This window comes from Diadema antillarum, unplaced genomic scaffold (assembly GCF_040938485.1).
Source record: "Diadema antillarum isolate AM-2024a unplaced genomic scaffold, OU_Dant_1.0 scf00000071, whole genome shotgun sequence".
In the NCBI taxonomy this organism is placed as follows: Eukaryota; Metazoa; Echinodermata; class Echinoidea; order Diadematoida; family Diadematidae; genus Diadema; species Diadema antillarum.
Genome location: NW_027270960.1, coordinates 2,357,436 through 2,379,796, shown reverse-complemented (window position 1 = coordinate 2,379,796; position 22,361 = coordinate 2,357,436). Strand labels below are relative to the sequence as shown.

At 38.3% G+C, this 22,361-nt stretch overlaps 1 protein-coding gene across 1 annotated transcript in view; it reads right to left on the bottom strand.

The window, feature by feature from the left end:
- Positions 1 to 3,882: 3,882 nt before the first annotated feature.
- Positions 3,883 to 22,361, bottom strand: part of LOC139717021 (ubiquitin-conjugating enzyme E2 E1-like) — a 74,701-nt gene continuing 56,222 nt past the window's right edge. Inside the window, exons 4-6 of the mRNA XM_071628538.1 lie at positions 17,158 to 17,290; positions 13,982 to 14,129; positions 3,883 to 4,157 (exon numbers count right to left, since the gene is read on the bottom strand). Coding sequence (XP_071484639.1) covers positions 4,060 to 4,157; positions 13,982 to 14,129; positions 17,158 to 17,290 — 379 coding nt within the window. The 3' untranslated portion in view covers positions 3,883 to 4,059. The remainder of the gene's footprint in view (positions 4,158 to 13,981; positions 14,130 to 17,157; positions 17,291 to 22,361) is intronic.

Here is a 22,361-nt window from a genome sequence, read left to right as displayed (position 1 = left end):
CATTATTAACTCAGGTGACTTTCACTGAAACAAACCTGCTTAGTTTTCCTCTGCATACTGCATGAATCATGTATTTCCCACAGGTTTTTATTTATTTATTTTCGCAAGTTGACTGATCATTTGTAAAATCAGCAACATACCAAAATATTGCCTCCTGAAACACAAATGTAACCTAAATCACCTCCATGATGGGAAATTGTAACTTTGCCTCTTACGAAGGATGATACTTTTCACTTAGATTTATACAAATGATCCTTAGAAACTATACGGCATTTATATACTGTATACGCTGAATATTTTGCGAGGTTTTTATTTTCACAAATTTCGCGAGTCAGGTGCTGTTCGCGAAATCAAAGACACATGAAAATATTTACTCTGATCCCGATGTGGATGTGACGTACGCGTGTACATTTTCTCCGTTCAGTACAGGACTCTATGATCGCGAATTTAACCACTCGCGAAATCGTCGGGAATTCCCGATTCGCGAAAATTTAGACTCGCGAAATATATGGCATATACAGTATATACCAGTACCTTCCTAAACTTATGTACATTTGTATGTTTGTCATTCCTTACATGTACCTCACCTGTCAGCCCTTAGTCTTCAGTGTCAAACATCCTAGGGAGGGTTTTCGAACAGCAATGAACTCATTAGAATTTGGAAGGACACTCAATGGGTAAACTTGTCGCGAAATTCAATTTCAGTGCATCGATTGTCGGATGAAGTTTGCATCTATCACATTCAATCGAAACAGAACTATTTAAAACTGCTTTCTCACTACCACACTTTTGGAAGTTATAAACTAAAAAAAACCATAATGCATGCAATTTTGAAACCGATGCCATTTCTCAGATGGATGAAATTTCGAGTTTTGGGGGCTTACCGAAAAGGGGGCTACTACTTCAAACATGGCAAAACAATATGAATTTCTTTGCATACAGGCTTATAGAAAGCGTGGGATATTTTTCCTTATAATCTGTCTTTGTGAACAGTATACAAAATATTCCACTCTGTCTACTTTTTTTTTTCCAATGCATAGAGAGTTCTCGGGGAAAGTCCTAGCGGTGCACACATGGCTTGAGTATGCAGCAGTGGAATACCATTAATAAAACATTACATACAGATATATTTCACAGGAATCGCCGTCAATCATCAATGAGTTGTAACCGATCAGAGGAGGATCCATGACAGAATTTTTTTTTTCTCTTTAAAAAGACATTGACATGAGCAATCGGGCCATCAGGGCTTCTGGACATTTATTCTTGATGTAGTCCCAGCTGCAACATTCGGTTCTGAGATCACATTCAAGGCCGCAGGTCACTACTGCTCTCTACCTCAGTGTGCGGATGATACCTCTCATGGGTATTCAAAGTTATTTTCACTTTCCACTCAAGGGGGCAAGGAGACGATTCAACAGATGTTTGGCCATGAGCCAACAATTCAAGTGAATATAAAACCAATTTCATGTCAATAGAGCACCATTTCCATGGTGATTCTGTCTTATGGGAACCTGACAAAGCAAAGCATTTCATTAACATCATCATGATATGACACTATTACATGCCGCTACTACACTATACGTTTATCACACAAGTAGCATGACCACAGTTAATTCACCTTGTGCTTGCTGGAATGTCTCATACTGGTACGCCTCTGACTTTTCAGTTGGAGCAAATTTGTCTTTTTCTCTGAAGGAGGTCATCGCCTTTCGAAATCAAGTCGTCACTTTGTCCTGCCCATGTCTAGCATTCATGGCCATTCTTGAAATGTCTTAACTCTTTAATACTATAATCCTCTCTTAAAGCCTTTTTAATTTAATCAAATCAAATCAAATCATCATATTGACACATGTGCAGTCGGTTAACATTATATGGTCAAAGTTTGTAGAAATGAAATCAATGTTGCCTAGAGCGAATACAGAAAGAAACCATGTCTCTGACTGCTCCTAGAAATGGAAGCAGAAGGGTCAACAGCATATCATAGCACCAAAACAGCAAGGTTTGACATTCAACTGCAATTCCTCATGTAATTTCATATCCTGATCTCCTGCAGAACAGTTTCACTGATGCAGACCTGCTTCAACTATGTTCTGTTCAGAGCGTGCTGGGATCCATGGAACTAGCACTATTTAATTCTCCCAGTAAAATGCCCATTACACAAGTTCTCCAGCTATTAAACCACAATGACGCAGATCAAAATGAAATACTCGCTACAGACTGACATACGACTGTAAAATAGTGCCATACGATTTGTGATATCATGTATAAACTTATCTAGTTGATGGACAATATAACTGCAGTAAAGCTTCCTTTTCTTTTCCATTTCTAAATGGTGAGATATTACACTGTTGCAAGGTGGAATCATTCCGTAGTGTTTTCTCAACATCAGTTTTGAGGGGTTTTTTTTTCTTACCTCTAATTCAGATCCAGGCTGTTTGCAAACTGCAGCCTATCACAACACATTATTAGTTTACACATACACTGTCCAAAAATCAACAATATCTCAATAACTACCATAATCAAATGAAATAATACTGCACTTCCGTATCCAACCAAATTTTCACATCAGCTTGCTAAGGCTGGTTGCACAAGTATCCAGATGTGTCACAAAACAACTTGCAAAAAAAATAATGTCGACTGAGAATACAGTAAGAACAAAACTCAATGGTACTGTTTCATGACAAGCTTTTCGTGATGGTCGCATGGACAAAATACAAGTTAGCGATTACCATTGTAGCACACACTTGTCACCAATCATGAATCTATCAAGTTGGAATCATCCCTTAGATTTTTATTTTTTTCGTCTCTGTCACTCTCGATCAACAGCGCCATCTTTGGGGACGACTCAGAGAATGTACAACTCGAACATTTACATATAGAGTTAGCAATGAGCAAACATGCGAGAGGTTCGATAATTACTGACGGAGCATGGCTGGTGCAGCCTACCAGTGGTTCAAACCCTTTTTGCACCGCTTCTCATCTACATACTGCGTCTACGTCTTTTGATGGCACTTCAATCACATATGGACCAAGAGAGAAAGAAGCGATGACTAAAGACAATTCACGGAGTGAAAGAGAGGGGACCATTGCACAGAGTAAGTAGCAGGGAGGGGGGGATGAGAAAAAAGAATAAGACGGGAACATACAAAGAGAGAGAGAGAGAAGAGGGGTACTAGTGGGGAAAATGTTGAAACTTTTAAAGAAAAAATCATTTAATGGCAGTATTCAAACTCATTCAAATGTAAAATTCTGTCTCAATCGCCTTCTCATCAATTTGGCATTCCCCAGCTAGGTAGAAAGAATCTTGGGCAACATCTGGTATCACACTGTCTGTGAAACTCGTTTGGCAAGCATACTTTTTGTTGAGTGATGAATATATCAATAGAGAAGCACCCATTACGTGATGGGAGTTCACAGAATCCTACAGACGAACGATGTTACACAACGGTAACTGTCATCTTTCTACGGTCCGTTATACAAAAGTGAATTGCGATAGGCACACACATGATCCTGATAAAGTTCCTCTCCCCAATGCATTGGCAGCAACTGGTGTATTCTCTATAAAACAATGAAGCCTGAAGCACATTGGGTGAGAACAACACAAAAACAAAACAGAAAATGACATTACTTCCACTTCAGATGTTCGTATCAGTCCTTCGACTAGATAATCAATTGAGAACTTGAACTGGGTTTTATTTCCTCCCATTTTCTTGTATCAATCACCAAAGACTTGATACACTAGATACACCCACATCCAGCCAGTTTCTCAAAGATTGACACATCTGAACTTTAGAGAATGAAGTAATGCAATGCACCAGTGGTGGGATGGCATCCCTCTGGCTACGAAAAGAAAAAAATGATGCAGAGTTTTGAAACCACTGGTAGACTGTAGCAGGTAAAACTTAAAATCTAGACTTTACTGTACAAGATTGTGAAAGAAACAGGGGGAAAGAGGAGATACACAAGAGAAAAGCATCAGAGAAAGAAGGAGAGAGAGGGGGAAAGTGAGGGAGAGAAAGAGAAAGAGGTTTGCCCGCAATGTCGCAGACGACTCCTGCGTCATGTCGCAAACCTCAGCGTCCACTGCTTGGCTATCCTGTCGTGGTCCTCACGGTTGGATAAATACTGGGTTGCTATACTGCCAACAAGGGGATCATCTGCAATGATAGATGGTACACAGACATGTGACAGGCATGATAAAAACTGTTGCGCTACATGATATTGGCAAGCACATTTTTGAGACAGCAGGAGGAGGAATACAGTTACCAGTATACCCTACTAACAGGGAGGTGGGGTGGGAAAGGTCTCCCCCCCCCCCCCCCCCCCCTGCTGCTACCATGCTGGAATTTTATGCTCATGTACAAGGAAATTCACGAATTGTACCACGTATGCAATTGAACTATAGACAACGAAACGACCTGTACCAAACTCTGGGCAATAGATATCATAAAGGTGGCAATGAATCCCACTACAAGGGCATGCCATATAAGATGTAATGAATAAATGTAGCCCTGTTGCATAAAAGCTGAGATCAAACGTATTAGTCAGAAAATCAAGCATGAGTCCAGGGAGTCTCTGAATACTCAATTTTGATTGGCTTATACCAGACTTTAATACAATATGTTTGATTTTCTGACTTATGGTGCATTTTTAATGCAACAGGGAACAGTTCACATTAAAAAAAAAAATGCAATGAAATGCATGAGAACAAGATATGACTCACAGGTAAACATCTGAAGAAGTCAGACAAAAAAGAGAGGAGAGAAGTGATTACTTTTAGAGCGATAGTGACTCATCACAGATGTCTTGTGGAGTTGTAATATTATGCGGCATAGGATCATGCGATTGTTATTGCCATTGATGAATGCTACTCTGCTATTATGCTCTACACTAGACATCCACTGATATAAAAGAAGTGATCATTGAACAACATCCATAGTACACACTCCAGACATGTCAAGAGAGTGATACACTTTTCCCCTCCCCCCTCAAAAAAAAAAGAAAGAAAAAAATGTTCTACGTAGAGTATCAAGGGTAAGTCAAGTTTTGCTATACATTTTAAGAAAATGATAGCATGTTTCTCATAAAAAGAATAAAACAGAAGAGCAACTCTGCCACTAGCTTACTACTAATACATATATTTAATGATCTTTTGCTTTAAGAAAAAACATTTGTAGGTTTTTTATTTTGTTTTTTTCAAAGTTCTTTAAATCAAAAACTGCACACAATTCACGCCTAAATGGCAATGAAAAGAGGGAAAAGACACTACAGTAAGAGTGTAGAGCCACAAACCCTCATCACTTATTCTTGTCTGACTCACAGATATAAATAGCACCCTCTACTGTTCCTTCTACACACATGCCCAACAACAAAGGCAGCTAGCTCGTGGAAGGTGCACATGGAAGCTCAGCTAAGCTACAGAACAAACAAAGCTCTTTAAGTACCTGGGCTTGCCAAAGGTGTGTTGACACAGCCCAGAAAACTGACACACAAATTTTGAGGACATTTTCAGGAGGCTATCAAAATGTCCCTCAGCTTCTTTATGTGATCACCATGTGGAATGCATCAGAGCTATTCATGGATACTGATAACATCAAGCAAAACCCCAAAACAAAAACAAAAATAAAATAAGACACCTGGCATAGACATTTGAGCAGGATTTGATGTTGGTGTTCCGTACATTGTATACATCTTGAAAAGTCTACATACCTTTAAAACTGATACAACTAATGAAGAACAATGAAGAAGGTGTTCAGACGCAAAAAAAAAAAAAAAAATCATACTAGAACGGTGCAGCTATACCAAAACAGTATAGCTATACAATGAATTTATATGTCTGAATGCTGACTAACGAAACGACGGTACAGAGATGGTTAGAGCATCGTTTTGAACTAGAACTTGATAACGAATCAGCATTCCATCATGTCCATTGTGCGTCTGAACGTATGGCGACCATAGAACGGTGTAACTGGGCGGGGCTTAATGGGAGCGCGCATGAAAGGTGACCCCATAGCTTTCACTCATGACCATAACAGCATGTGCAGTGGGAAACTGCACATCTACACGTGTATACGACGTTTTCCAGAACGGTCGAGATTAGAGTCTAAACAGTCTGTCGGCTATACGATGATTCTTTATACGTCGTTTTCTTTATCGAGTTTTGGTATAAACTGGCTTGCATCTGAACAGGGGGGAAGGGCTCTGGCATCTCTCCTGTCATATTAGTTCACCTATGATAATTCTTGAATAAGATCTAAGATATCACCACTCAGGAATTCTGATTATCTGTATACATGAAATTGCCATGCACCAAAATGTATTAATACAGTACAAAGTTTTTGAATATGCTATGAAATATCCTAAAATTTTACCTCCTTTTACTGTTGCACTGTTTTGATTTCTGCATTCCACTTTATCACACAGATATTTCTTCATTGTCCCCTGTTTGCAACTGCCTATAAGCTCCAATGTGTGTATGTCAACTGATATGCATGTCATTGGCAGTTGGGGTGGGGGTATGTGGGACAAGAAGAGAGACTTAACACAACAAAAATTGATAATTTTTAAATCATGTTTCTGAAACAAACTTCTGAAGGTCAGGAGTTTCAACATTGAAATTAATTTTCTTGTGGACTGCAAAACACGCAGTTAGTTATTGCAACTGATTAACAAATTGTGAATTGCAAAATTCATGAAAATATAACCCTAGTGAAAATAACAGCTTATACAGTAAGCAGTCAGTTATCATACAGCATTTCATTCATTTTTTGTGTATCATGAGTACATGCATGTATTTGTGTACCATGGTACAACTGTACAAGGTTGAGTCAAGCCCCACTTCCTTTTGAACAGGTGTAGAGGTCACACCTTAAAGATTACAAATGTGCACCCAGAATCGAGCACTGTATGTTTAACAAGTGTATGCCGATTACTAAAAAACCTTTACCCATGATTGGCAAAATGTTATCTGAGAAGAATCCTAATTTCAGATTGGTTTTGGAATAATAATAACAACACAATGAGCATGAAACGTTTCTGTGCAATGCACTTTATAAATGAAGTTCTTTTGGAAGTCTGAAATCGCTCTCCATCATAAAGTAATATAATACTGTTGTAAACAATGTCACAATATCAGCTACTTCGCAATGTAACTTGAGAATAGAACATGCATGGGGACCAGCAATCCTGAATTATATTTCATTAAGTAGGCAAACTATATGTATGACTAAATGTTTTTTTTTTTTCTTAATACAAAGAGTGCAAGTCCCAATAAATTTGTCCAGTTTTTAAAATCAAAATGCACACATACATAATCACAGCAGAAAACTGTACTTCTGATACTTGTAACAATTTCAGTGCAGAATGAAAGATTGCTGCAGAGCCTAAAGCCTGCATTCCTGCTATTATTTAAAACACGGAAAAGTAGAAATTACGCGGTGCGTAACATATGTCCCCGCCGGAAGTAGCATTTTGTAACAAAATGTGCAATATAGGTAAAAAATCAAGGTCAAAGGTCAAAGAAGTCAAAGGTTAAAATTCTGTGTAGAAGTTTTGAAGCCCTCACCTAGTGCCATCACATAAAGCAAATGGAATCAAAATTGGGTTAGAAATGGCGAAGGAGTAGCATTTTGTAGCCAATGTACAATATAGGTCAAAAATCAAGGTCAAAGGTCAAAGAAGACAAAGGTCAAAATTCTGTGTAGAAGTTTTGAAGCCCTCACCTAGTGCCATCACATAAAGCAAACGGAATCGAAATCGGGTTAAAAATGGCAAAGGAGTAGCATTTTGTAGCAAAATGTACAATATAGGTCAAAAAATCAAGGTCAAAGGTCAAAGAAGTCAAAGGTCAAAATTCTGTGTAGAAGTTTTGAAGCCCTCAACTAGTGCCATCATATAAAGCAAACGGAATCGAAATCGGGTTAAAAATGGCGAAGGAGTAGCATTTCGTAGCAAAATGTACAATATAGGTCAAAAATCAAGGTCAAAGGTCAAAGAAGTCAAAGGTCAAAATTCTGTGTAGAAGTTTTGAAGCCCTCACCTAGTGCCATCACATAAAGCAAACGGAATCGAAATCGGGTTAGAAATGGCGAAGGAGTAGCATTTTGTAGCAAAATGTACAATATAGGTCAAAAAATCAAGGTCAAAGGTCAAAGAAGTCAAAGGTCAAAATTCTGTGTAGAAGTTTTGAAGCCCTCACCTAGTGCCTTCACATAAAGCAAACGGAATCGAAATCGGGTTAGAAATGGCGAAGGAGTAGCATTTTGTAGCAAAATGTACAATATAGGTCAAAGGTCAAGGTCAAAGGTCACGACTGAAATTCTGTGTAGAAGTTTCAAAGCTCCCATGTAGTGCTATCATATAAAGCAAACAGAATCAAAATTGGCTCATAAATGACAGAGAAGTAGTAAGATCATTGCAATACCAGTACAGGAATGATAAAGACCATTTTAACCTCATCTGGGATAAGATGCTCAGTACATTAAAAAAAGCTACTCAAAATCCCATCGGCTCCTGGCTAATCTGTATGCTGAGGCCTGGTCTCCTGATTTGCATAACACAAGTGGCACTGACGACTGTGTCGTACACGTATGTATTGTATGACAATGATTTCTAATAACATACGTCTCTTTCGGCGAAGTCAAATTTAAATACAACCTTCACAGCTAATGCTCGGTTTGACAGATAGTTTACCATGCAATTTATACATTAAAAAAAAAAAAAAAAAAAAAAATCACTCCGGGTAAAAATATATATACATACATACATTTTATACTTCACAAAAGCTGGAAAATGATAGAGCTTCTCCACAAGCATCAACCTGTAATAAATTTGTCTCCTTTATGCAACTAGCCTGTGTAGCTTGATCCAAGGGAAATCCGCCTGTCTTTTTCAGACGGCTAACCCAGAGAGATGCCGGACTGGAATACCGGTATATCTTCCTTCCAGATACATTTCATCCCAGTGCAAATTGCAAAAGTGCATTTTGAACAGCATGATAATGAAGTTGTTGTTTGCCAGGGATATGGTCAATGAACCCTTCTTTCCCCACCCAAAGCCAGAGGTTGCTGACTTTACAGTCAAAAGACATTTCAACTCTGTGCGTGCCACTGTGTAAACCCCCTGTGTGTCACATTCTTCTGAGATCACGACACACGAGTGCTTTTGTAAAACATTTTGTTTTTCAAAACTATGTAACTTCTTAAAGGAATTTTTATGCTAGACATGCAATGAGCAAAGTTAGAAGAGTAAATTCCCAGCTTTGCTGCGATGTAAATTTTATGACAAAGCTGTGCTTATTTTTCTTGAAAAAGTGTCTAGGTCTGGGGGCATGACTTTTGCAGACACAACCATGATAGAAAATCAGAATTTACTTGAAACCCCCCATGGAACACATCTGCTATTCAATCACACAACACAAGCTTTCTGTGTGGGGAATAGAGTGCAAGTGAATCTTTCATTGAGCTGTGGCATTTGACAATGTTTCAATCAGTTTAGGCGAGTCAGAGTGTTTGAACAAAATATGCAAACTTGGCAAGCCGTTAACTGAATCTGGCATGCGGACGTGGTGCCTACAGAGTTAAAGAAGAAATCCACGACCTATACAAAGATTATTCATAATATAGTTAAGAAATCCAGGATTCCGATGAGCTTAATGATATACCTCACTTCATAACCGTTGCAGAAAACGAGATTTTTACATTTGGGAATATTTTCAGCCAAACAGTTCAAATTGCTGTACGGAATCGAAATTAATCACGTGACCCGATGACGTTTCACCCTCACATTGCTCGAGCGAAGTTTATTTGCAGAGGAGCTTAGGAGGAGCTCAATACACGTACAGTACCTAGCGCAACTGCGTTGTATACACTGAGCTGCATGCATGATATGCATGCTGTTCGACATCGTGCGTGCATCATAACATTGAGCGAAGATGCAAATGTGTCAGGAATACGGGTCTACGAATAAGCCTGGGAAAGGCAAGAAAAAGAGCTTCTTTCAGATACCCAACCCAGAAATAGAAAGGGAATGGTGTGCAAAATGGCTCAACAACATTGGAACGGATAAATTTGATGTGAAGACATACAAATTTAATCCAAATCGAGTCGTATGCGAAGACCATTTTGAGTCGCACTGGTTCCAGGATGACATAAGTGCGCGTGTGATAGGATATGTGCATCAGCACTGCCAGCAGTGGCAGCCCTCTCTCGGTCAGCTCTTCTTGATTCCACTCTGGTTGGAAAGCATATCCAGGTGGACCCGACATGACACTTGCAGTAAAACCACATAGAATGAACGTACGGCAATAAATGGGCGCTAATTAGAGTGGAGAGAAAATTATAAATGAAAGAACAAGCGATGTATGAACTGTATGCAGTACGTATATGGTTCACGGTGTAGTGGGACGCGACGCGATGCACGCTGTGAGCTGAACGCTGAACGCTGCGACAACACACGTACATACACACACACAATTTCTGTGGCAAGGGCAGGCAGCGATCGTAGAAAATGGAAGAGCGGGTCGTACGTCATCGGGAATTGCATTGTGGTAGAGAACAGTCTCGCTCACTTTTAATGCATCTCGCAAAATAAAAATATTAAACAAAATGATTAAAAATATTTTCCGTCAAATATTTGTGAAATTAAGAGCATATTTGAACGTTTAATATTTTTGTCTTTCATTTGAGCATGACTTTATGTAGTCCCGGATTTCTTCTTTAAGGACAATCTCCATTTCTCTAGAATGTCTGAGCGTATTAAAAGAGTAGCATGTGATGTTACTCAGGGAATGGTCCATTAACAGGATCATATTACTCAATACAGCACAAACAAGATCGCTATAACTGTTTACCTTTCTTAAAAGTTTGTGCTTTCTCGACTTTAAAAAAAAACTCTACTCCCTGCCTACATTAATTACCTCAGAAATAGTTTAGCATTAACCATTTACAGGTCATCTTTCAGAGCACTGTATATGTTTGCCCAAGCAAATGATAGCTTGATTTGTCAACTGGGACAACATCGTGGACAGTCACGGTTTGTTACTTTGTTTACAAGTTGTATGAATCAGGTTCCTGCATCATGTAGCATACATAAAGGACATTTCTTTTCTTCTTGCGTATACACATTGTAGCTACATGTATTCACTTGTATTCACAATCTATCAATTGAAAGTGTTCACAAATTAACTCAGGCAGATTTTTTTTCTCCTTTCATATACTGAACTTGAAATTCAAGCAGCATGAAACTGAAACTTGCCAAAACTGAAAGGATAAATATGACGACTTCTTTCATACATCTAATAGCAAAGTAGGAGTGATCATTTTTGCTATTGCCCTTGAACCCTACAGTTTTGACTCTTCAATTCATCATTATCATTCTAGCTCGTGGAGCTGTTAGATATTACTCCAGTTCATCATACCAACAATTCTACATATATTTCTACAATAACAGTATTTTAGTTTATCATTCATCAAATTTCATTGATTCATCCAAATATTTTTTCAATGCGTTTATATTTAAGGTACTTTTACAACATTTCAACATGACTTTGGACTCCCAACATTTGACCCATTAAACAAAAATAATTCACTGTCACTTAAAGGGATAGTACAGTATTGGTGGAGCTGAGGATTTGGTTTTTAATTTTTTGTGAGATATCAAGAAACCACTTTATGAAATGGTACAGAGCATGCCATTCTAAGAGGAATTCAAAGTTTATTTGATGAAAATCGGTTTTGGACATCAAAAAAAAAAAGTAAAACAAAGCGATCATAACAAAATGTGGGTCCAAAATTTTATTAGTATTGCTCTGTTTTGGGTATCTCAGCCATTTCATATCCAATTTTCATCAAATAAATGTTGAATTCCTCTTGGAATTACAAGCTCTTTCATATTTCATAAGAGGTTTCACAGTATCTCATCCAAAAATGTTAAAAACCTGAAGTTAGGTCTCAACCAAAACTATACAAGCCCTTTAACACCTTTGTGCCAAAGCTAGGCCTATTCTCCTTGAAGCTAGCTCATCTACAATGAGATCTGAACCACTGAACCATTAGCTGGAATTTGTTGCGGGTTTCTAGAAGTCCAATGACTCAAGTACAAATTACAGAATTTCATTTTGATCTCCCCAAACGACGCACAAATCAAGCTCAAGATCTAGTATGATACACTCAATTGTCATATTTGTTTCCACTGATTACCGCACTTAATTAAATGTGTGAATACTGATTGACATATAACACTAACAATGACATTCCATAGAGAATTTAGACCTTTGGACTATGTAAGACTTTTCTCCACAGTCCACTGTGTGAACTAACCTGTCATTCTATCTCCGTGGGCCATTGAATAAGATTGAAGGGGGGGGGGGCAGGAGCACTAACATACACATTTATCTACACATTATAAAACAGATAACCCCCACTACAGGATGTCACTATCCCTTGAAGTGGAGGGATAATAGCACTGCTACTGATCCCTGAGAGAGACTGGGTGTTTCTCTGGGTGCGTTATCTACTCACTTCCGGCGTAGAATATAAAACTTACTCTCACAATTTCTTACTCACTTCAACAGAAATGACATAAATCTCATATTTCAGCTGTACAAATTAAGGTTTCCCAACAACTTTCTGGGAGATTTCGGCAGTTGACAAATACAATGCTGCTTTGATTATGGGTATTAGGAAAGTATTTCTGAATGCCGACAAATGTGTGATCGCATGCATTTGAGCAGGATATGTGTTTCTGTGGAGATGATAAATCAAAAGTTGTTTTGAAATGCATTTATAGTTCAGATCTACCCAAACCAACCACTGCCAACTAACCCCCTATTCAGACGCAAGCCAGTTTATACCAAAACTCGATAAAGAAACGCCGTATAAAGAATCGTCGTATGGCTGATAGACCGTTCAGACGCTAATTTCGACCATTCTGGAAAAACGTCGTATAGATGTGCAGTTTCTCACTGCGCATGTTGTTATGGCCATGAGTGACAGGTACAAGGTCACCTTTCGTGCTCGCTCCCATTAAGCCCCGCCCAGTTATACCATTCTATGGTCGCCATACGTTCAGACGCACTATGGACACAGTGGAATGCTGATTCGTTATCGAGTTCTAGTTCGAAACGATGCTCTGACCGTCGTTTTGCTATACGTCGTTACGTTATATGTCGTTTCGTTAGTCAGCGTTCAGACGTATAAATTCATTGTATAGCTATACCGTTTGGTATAGCTATACCGTTCTAGTATAAATTTTTTGCGTCTGAATGCCCTGTAAATGGTCTCCACCCCTGGGGTCATACTGTGCAATGGAGCTGCACATTGACAAGGCCTACCTCTTGATTCACAACAGAGATGATAAACCCAACAACTCAAGAAACACGATCCCAAAGGCCTTTGCAAACGTGTTTTGAAATGTGTTTTAAACATGGGAAAGATGATAAAGGCAACTAATGAAAAGTAAACATTATGATCGTGCCTCCAGAATCCTTTTGGGAAATGCATAAAAGTGGTGTAATATCATATTTATGTGTATTATATTGTGCTGTCCATGTAGGTAAGCCCTTTTCTCCAACAATGACACTTTACACAAAAGAATTTTCTGATATTAATGACTGATTTCAATGAAATGTAAAGAAATTTGATTTCTTTTTGATTTGCTGAGTCAAAAGATACTGAGGTGTAGCATTTGCCTTATTCTGATACAAATTAACATCAATTGTTATATACAATCATATAGAAAACATATGACTTCAAACTCTTTTACTCTTGAAGCTTTCTATACAATTTATCATAATATCACTTTGTGACATCCGACATGTAAGAAGGGCTCTTTTTACACTACTGTACACCACAATCATGTATTAGCGAGCTAAATTGACCCTCAGAAAATTAACTTCATTCAAATGACAAGACATATATCGCAAGTTCACTCATGGCAAAGGTGGGTTGGAAGATCACCTATCACAAAATCAAAATGAACTCACCAGGGTTGCAATCTGAAAGGAGGGAACAAATGGAGAGGAGAACTTTTCCGATGGTCAGCGCTGGTGACCAGTTATCTTTCAGGATATCTAGACATATCGTTCCTTGGCTGTTGATGTTACAGTGGTAGATGCGAGTTCGAAATGTCACCTGCAAATCAAACAATATCTTTTTAGTCAAAGATAAAACTACTATGAAAAAAACAAACAAACAACTTGCATCATCCATTGCTCTACTAATTGCTCACTACGATATTTATGTGCATTTGCTTGATGCCATATAATATATTTTTCTAGTAAATATCAGGCTTCAGGGACGTCACAGAATTTTTATCTTCTTCTATTTGGCTGTGTGCCAGACAAAGTGATTACATACTCCCCCGCTGAAGTCAGAACCGCTCTTTAATACAGAATATCCTGATTTTCCTATTGCAGTCCCTACAGCTCTTATACAGTGATCTCCTTTACATACAACCATGCAGAAGTCATATTTGTGCTGTTGCCAATTGTAGAAATTACAAAAAAAGTTCTTCTTTTCTTGAAACGTAGTTCATAGATGTTGTATGGTATCCAAGAAGAACAACAAAACACCTCAAAGGTTCCCCACTTTTTTTTTTCACTTTCAGCACCAGCAATCAAAGCACTGATTCCAAGCTAGAAGTTAAAGGACAAGTTCACCTTCATAAACATAAGGATTGAGAGAATGTAGCAATATCAGTAGAACACATCATTGAAAGTTTGAGGAAAATCAGACAATCCGTTCAAAAGTTATGAATTTTTGAAGTTTTTGTGCAGTACCCGCTGGATGAGAAGACTACTGCAGTGTATGAATAACTTAGATGTCACATGCGTACAACAATATAAGGAAAATATAAAGAGAATTTCACAAAATTCCATCTTTTGAAAAAAGTACACATTCCCCTGACTCGTTACCGATAAATGTTATGGGTAATATTATTCCCCCTGCCTTTAGAAAAAGGCAAGTCAATTGCTCTTTTATTATGCGAAAAAAGTGAAAATATGTTGAATTTTCTTTTATATTTTCTTTATACTGTTGTACGCATATGACTCACAAGCTATAGTAGTCTCCTCATCCAGCGGTTCCAACACAAAAATTTAAAAAATTCATAACTTTTGCATCGATTGTCCAATTTTCCTCAAACTTTCACTGATGTGTTATACTAATATTGTTGCATTTTCTCAATCCTTATGTTTATGAAGGTGAACTTGTCCTTTAAGGCACACTTGTAAGTCTTCGATAGACAGTTTTCTGAATTAAACATGTTTTAACTAGTTCTTTTTACTCCAAAGGAATTACAAAATGAGATATCAATGAAATGTTCTATCTAAGCTAACCTATTCTAAAATTTAATTTCCGTTATTAAAGTGCCAACTCAAACACATGTTGTCCACATTGACAGACATAAAAGCATTTTACATAAAGACACATTTCACACGGCAAAGCCAGAATAGGACAAGGGGCACTTATCATCCCCATTAAGACATGAAATATATCTCATGTGTAATCATGTTTGTCCTACTGCATACCGTAAACATTATTCTGCAACAGTGGTATTTTGCAACTTTGTCACTGAAACACAAAGCATAACTCGTAAATACATATAATACAAATATTGTATTGCTCAAAAGCATGTAAATTTATTGTGCAAGAGACAGCAAGGTCAAACTCAGCTCCCCTCCCCCCCCCCCCCCCCCCTTGTGACTTGGGACCAAAACTTCAAACGAATCATACACTCAGGACTGAGCATACTCCGCCTGGAATCCCACCTCAAGACCACAGTTATCAAATGTAATTTGATGAACAAGACTTTTTATAATAGTGAAACAGAAGTTTAGTTTATATTCAGACATAAAAAAAAAAACACCAACAAGATTGCTCAATCAACACGAAACAAGTTGCTGGCCACGTTGCCAAACAAGTTCCTTGAGCGATCTGAAAGAGCTCTTTGTTTGCATGGGGTTAGCGTGGCAAACCATGCATGCTAACCAGACACTCAAACACCACATTCACACAGCATTCTGAATCCCAGCATGAACCCTGCTCATGGGGCTCGCAAATAGTTTTACATGCTGTTTGCAGATTGTTTTTATACACGTGTTCACATGATGCTCAAAGAAGTGGGACCTCATCTACCTCATGGAACATTCACTTTTTGTTTGCATGTTCACATCGAACTCTAAGCAGTGGAGACCTGTGGCCATGAACAGCACTTACATTTCATATTTTAATAAACATTCATTTCATTTCGGTCTCTTGCATTGGCATCATTATCACTTGCTTGGTATCAGAATTGCCATTACTTGACCACTCTCTGCATTTTTTTTTCCTTTAATATTTGGGAGACATCAGAACATATGGTCACTTTCTAGGAAAGGAATACATACAACTGTAGAATCTTGACAAGAGTTGCAACACAGCACGGTACCATACCAGAAGAGAAATAATCTTAATCAGTGTGGATTGAGACAGGGTATTACATGAAATAGGGACAAAAAACAAAACAAAACAAAACAAAACAAAATTACACCCCTGCAACAAACAAGCTCACAGGTCAAGTTTGCAAAGTGAATGGGGTTGCCCTAGTTTTCAGGTCACACACAGAATACATTGTAGTGTCTACCCAACAGTTGCACTGAAAGCAGTAGATATGAGGGTGCATGGAAAGATAGGGCTGCCACAGTTTGTGGAAAGTATTGGTCGTGGTACTGTTCATGCCCGCCCAGTGATGCTCACCACAATCAGCTGTTGTGTTGATCCTATGATCAGTTGACACTCTAATGCTGCAGTAATGTTGTTGCATTTTCAAACCAAACTGAAAGCACCGATATCTTTATTGCATTTGCAATGCTGACTTCTTTTAGGGACTACTGTTGTCACTTTCATTTCTGGTTCACTTTACACGAGAACTCGGCCAGCACGAACAATACGCTCATTTTGCAAACAATGAAATACAGTCTGTTACATTATCTAATCTTCTTGTAGGACACAGACGTTGCGTGTCTATACTCTCATCCACCTTTTATTAGCCGTTCCTTTGAAAAATGGAAAAAGGGGAAAGGTAAATCCTTGACATCTTCTTGAGTGGCCTGAATATGCTCTGGCATGCAAAGGGTTTGAGGAAGCGCATAGCAGGAAGTTTGACAGATGTTAGAATTACCTTCGGTGGCTTGAATGGATAGTCTGGCGAGAAGTGAATGTCGAGGAAGAAAACGCCACCCTCATATACAGAACCAGGTGGACCCAGAATTGTCGAGACCCACTCGTAGATGTTGTCTCCCTTTGGACCAGCACTGTGAACAAGATGAATATTAAAAAAAGAAGAAGAATTAACACAAACTCAACATAACTACAGATTTTTAATACATTCTTTTTAAATGTATCAGTGCAGGATTTTCAAGCTTTTCTGTTTCCTTCTTTTTCATCACAATAGGGCATAGAATAAGAAAGCTTTACTTGAAAATTATTCAGTGTGGTTAAATAATAACAACTATGATCTCAAAATACCCATGAAACAGCACACTGAAGACAGACAATCAATTAATCAATCCATCACTCAATCAATCAATCAAATCGAGGGGGAGGGTGGATTTACTTTCATCTGGCATAAGATAAGCTGAGCTGTATGTACAGTGTATTCTGAACTGTGGCACATTGTAGATCCCTTACGGGACAACATCATTTGACTAAAAATCTAAAACCTTCAAGAGTTCTCTTGTGAGAAACCCAACAGCACATCTCAGGATGTAAAGCTCTTTCGTCTTGCCCTGTGCAGAAACACTGTTTCAATAAAAGTCAATGCCGGGCATAACGCCCACACACAGTATCACAGTGCGGTCTGCTGCTCAGTTGCTGGTATGAGCAGTGTAGATCTGTTTTATTGATTGTGAACACATGCCTCTGATGATGGATAATTTCCTAAATCAAGGATGCCTCATTTTCTGTAATGCTCACCAGTGCACACAGTATCTTACTCTGCCACACAAACCATCCAAACTAATACTTGTACCTCAGACATTCCCTCAGTTGTCATAGTAACAGGATTTATGTGATATTATAATTGGCAGGCAGTGCAGCAGAGGGGGAAACCCCACAGTCCTCTTCAATCACAATCAAACTGGCAAAAACAGTAAAATGCATTCATTAAAACAAAAATAGTAGTCTGAGGTTGATGCATAAATCTGACAGAAAAACAAATGCATAGTGAGCACGAGTGACCCTTCAAAATCATGATACTTACTGCAGGCCATTCCGTGTATCATACATGACCCTGTTAATCTTCTTACACTATGCCCTACACACAGTGTACAGCCAGTTAAACTGCACTGTGCATATTGATACAACCCTGATGAAATGATTAATGTGACTCTACAAATAATAACACATGTTATTGTCAATCTAAAGACAGAAAACTTGACCCTTCAGGAACTAGTGGCCCTGATCTTTAAGCAGTTTCATCTCAATCCTACTAATCACTAATTACAATGTATGTACCATGTACAAAGTTTCATGAGAAAGTCCAACTTTGAAGTGATTTCTAGAAAATACAGATACCCTTTGACATCCCCAAGTGGCCCCATTTCATTTAAATCTGTAAATTGCTGTTTAACATCAGCATGAATACCTGATGAACACAAACCAAACAGTAATGTTCTTGCTTCTGTACATACATAATTATGTACTCTATGTATTTCCAGGTATTTCCAGGCCATGACATAGAATATTAAAGGGATAGAATACGCCTACTAGTATTGGTTGAGGTGAGGATTCAGCTTTTAACATTTTGTGAGATATTTAGAAACCACTCTATGAAATGTTAAAGAGCATACAATTCTATTATCTAAGGGGAATTAGAAGTTTATTTGATGAAAATCAGTAAAGAAATGACTGAGATATCCCAAAACAAGGCAAAACAAAGAGATCCTAATAAAAGTTGTGGCCTGTCTCATTTAATTAGGATTGCTTTTTTGGATGTCTAGGCCATTTCAAGACCAATTTTCATCAAATAAACTGTGAATTCCTCTAAGAATTACATGTTCTTTCATATTTCATTTACCGACAAGTTGCAATACTGTACTTGGTTGTTTGACATCATCCCTACCAGACTTTACCTAAATTTCTGTAAAACCAGAAATTTTCGAATGCAGGAAACTTGCCCGAATTTCACAAGGCACCAAGATTCATAAAAGTAAATATCATGTGAAAGTTTTTGTCTACACAATGCATCGAATGCCGGGAAAAATGCTGTACACCATCACGGTCGGCAATTTGCAAAAGTTACAAGCCGAGAAAAAGGCCATCGGCTCCACTTTGTGAAAGTCTCATGCCACGAACGCTACTGGTTTTACAGCCAAATGAGTGAAAGTTCCTCATACACATCACTTTTGTTCAGATTCTGTCCCCTATCTTATGAACAAAATACAATGTACAAATGTATGTTTACTCTGAGCAAGTTACTGTAAAATGAAGAATGTTCGCGTGCATTCTAATTTCATGAATTTTGCAACAGCCGAGTTTCACAAAATTAAAATGCACGCTATAGATCTTGTCTACACTATATGCATTGAATGTTACAGGCAACTCACGAAAATAAGGCCGTCGGCCGTCATGCTGCTAATAAGGCCGTCTGCTCCCATTCGCAAAAATTTCATGCCGCGAAATATCGTGTTTCACAGCAACTCCAAAACATACTTGCTTTATTTCCACACATTAACAGTTACATGAGGTTTTCCGTATTATCTCACATTTCAAAATATGAAAAAATTTAACAGTGTGAACTATATACCGCACTATCAAAATGATAACTTCACAGATGTGGGTAGAAGGTGTAATATGAATTAATATTTAAGCATGGGCAAAAGCAATTGCATATAAAGACTGGAGGATATTATCCACGACAAACACAATGCCAGCCTGCATACATACACGTATGTAACTGCATCACCTCGTACCTTCAGCAGTGGTAAACCCCTGCAGCTCATGAGCAAAAGTACATTATGACATCTTGCACAGTTTGGTATCTAAGATCGCATCAGTCTCTTTGAGGTGGTTTTATTGTGGGTAGGTGGGCAAATGCAGAATTAAACAACTGGTGAAAGGTTTAGAGGGAAGTTATCGTTGTGGAATCGGGCAGTGATCCCTATCACATGCAAATAGAAATGACTTAAAAAGCGCTGGCTGTAGGTTCATAAAAATGGCAGAACCATTGACTTAAAAAGTTGAATCAAATTTTGACAGGCTTGCAGATTTTAAAGTAGCAAAAAAAAAGGTGTTTTTCAGAAATAATGTTATCCCTGGGTTGGCAGTCTAGCATCTTTTCATCAGTCATGTCATCATAAAGAAAACACTAATCCATAGGTACTATTTGTTAAACAGACATATGTACCTGACTTTGTTGGTTTTGTACGATGAGTTGTGTATCAGTTTCATTGATTATCAACTCTTGACATGAATAATGAGAAATCATGAATCATACCTATTTTTTAAAAGAATAATAGTAATAATATAATTCTGTTTTCACTACGATATAAAAAGCTGCACATTTTACACTACAGAAGTGGAAGATGATCTTAGAATCAACAAGATGACCTTGTTCAGTATAGGAGCTTGTATCAGCGGCTCATATAACATCTACAGCACTTGATAAAGAAAATGCACTGTGCAGTTTCAGGAAACTCCCAGTAAATATAGCGGTCTTATAACAGAAGACAGACGGAAGACAAAAATGATCAGGCAAGAAAATCACTTTCTAAATTAAAACACACACACACACACTAAAAAAAAACCCCAAACAAACAAACAAACAAACACACACACACTACAGAATTACCAGCATTTTCTAGGAACATGAAAGTCACATTGTTCCACTTGCTGATATCCATAGAAGACATGTTTAGCAAACATGGTCAAAACAAGTCTTTATGAATCCACTGAAGTGGATATGCCACACAGAAATCCCTGTGGAATGGTACAAGTTAATCCTGCTCATCTCCACAATCAAGGATCTGGTCATATGAATAATCCCCCACTTATAGTGGCAGTTAGCTAATTTTGGAATAATTCATTGTTATGTAAACACAATGGAGCTTTCATGGGGAAATGCCTTGAGCATATGACATCAGAAAGAAATGTTAAAATATGATTAATACATTCCAAGGCTTGATACGTATATCTGTATAATATATATATCACAACTACCACAGCAAGAGCGCATATTTTCTCCCCATCAGGCAAGTTCTCAGAGAGAGAGAGCGCCAATAGGCTCACAAAGGGACAAATTGCATCATATTCTAAATGAATGCAGCGTAGAACGCATCCCCTTCCGCACCCACGCATCTTTGCCTTCGCTCAGCGGGGCTCGCTGACAGGAGATCACAGTATGTGGCACCTGAGATCAAACAGCGAAAGCACGGTCATTCTATCTTCTCTCCCCACCCCCACCCCCTCCGTCTGTCTGTTTGTCTGTCTCTCTGTCTCTCTCTTTCTTTCTGTCTCAGTTTCAACCTAACCTCCAGATCTGGTTGCCAATAATAATTTGATTGCCACTGACCAATATGCTATGATGATGGTTCTACAGCCAGATACCCCCTGTGCAAGGGGGAAAACATCATACGGTATTCAGCCAATAAGACACACGTGAGGAAAGAAAGGACGCATGGGGCAACCCAAGAGTGAGATGAAAGAGAAACTTTCATTCCTGACAATCATTTGGTAGGAGAGAAAGGTATAGGATCAGAGAGAGGGTGAAGGGAAAAGGGTAAAATAGAGAAAGTAAATGCACAGATCCAGATGAAAACAGTTATAAATGAAAGAGGGAAATGGGAACAGAGATAGAGATAAATTTCTAGTTATACATAGACGAAATCTGGTAAAAATAAAACAAACAAACAAAAACCATACAAAAACATGAAATACCGAGCAGGAGTGGAGGGAAAGAGAGAGAAAATACAAATGATACTATATGCCAAATATTTCATGAGGTTTTTATTTTTGTGAATTTCGAAAGTCAGGTGCTATTTGCAAATTTAAACACACACGAAAATAGTGACTCTTTTCAGGATATGAATGTGACATGCACGCATACATTAGTCCATTCAGCACAGTGCTCCACTATTGCGAATTTAATCCCTCGTGAACTTGTCAGGATGTCCTGGGGGGTGTTTCATCAACGTTTGTCGGTGCTGACAACTTGAATCACCATAGTAACAGTCAGTTACCAGAGCATCTCAGCCAATGAAAACCAAGGATTTTGCTGAAATTGGTCAGCGCCGACAGTTGTCGGCGCTGACAAGCGTTGATGAAACACCCCCCCCCCGATTCATGAAAAATCAGACTCGCTAAATATATGGCATGTACAGTTACATA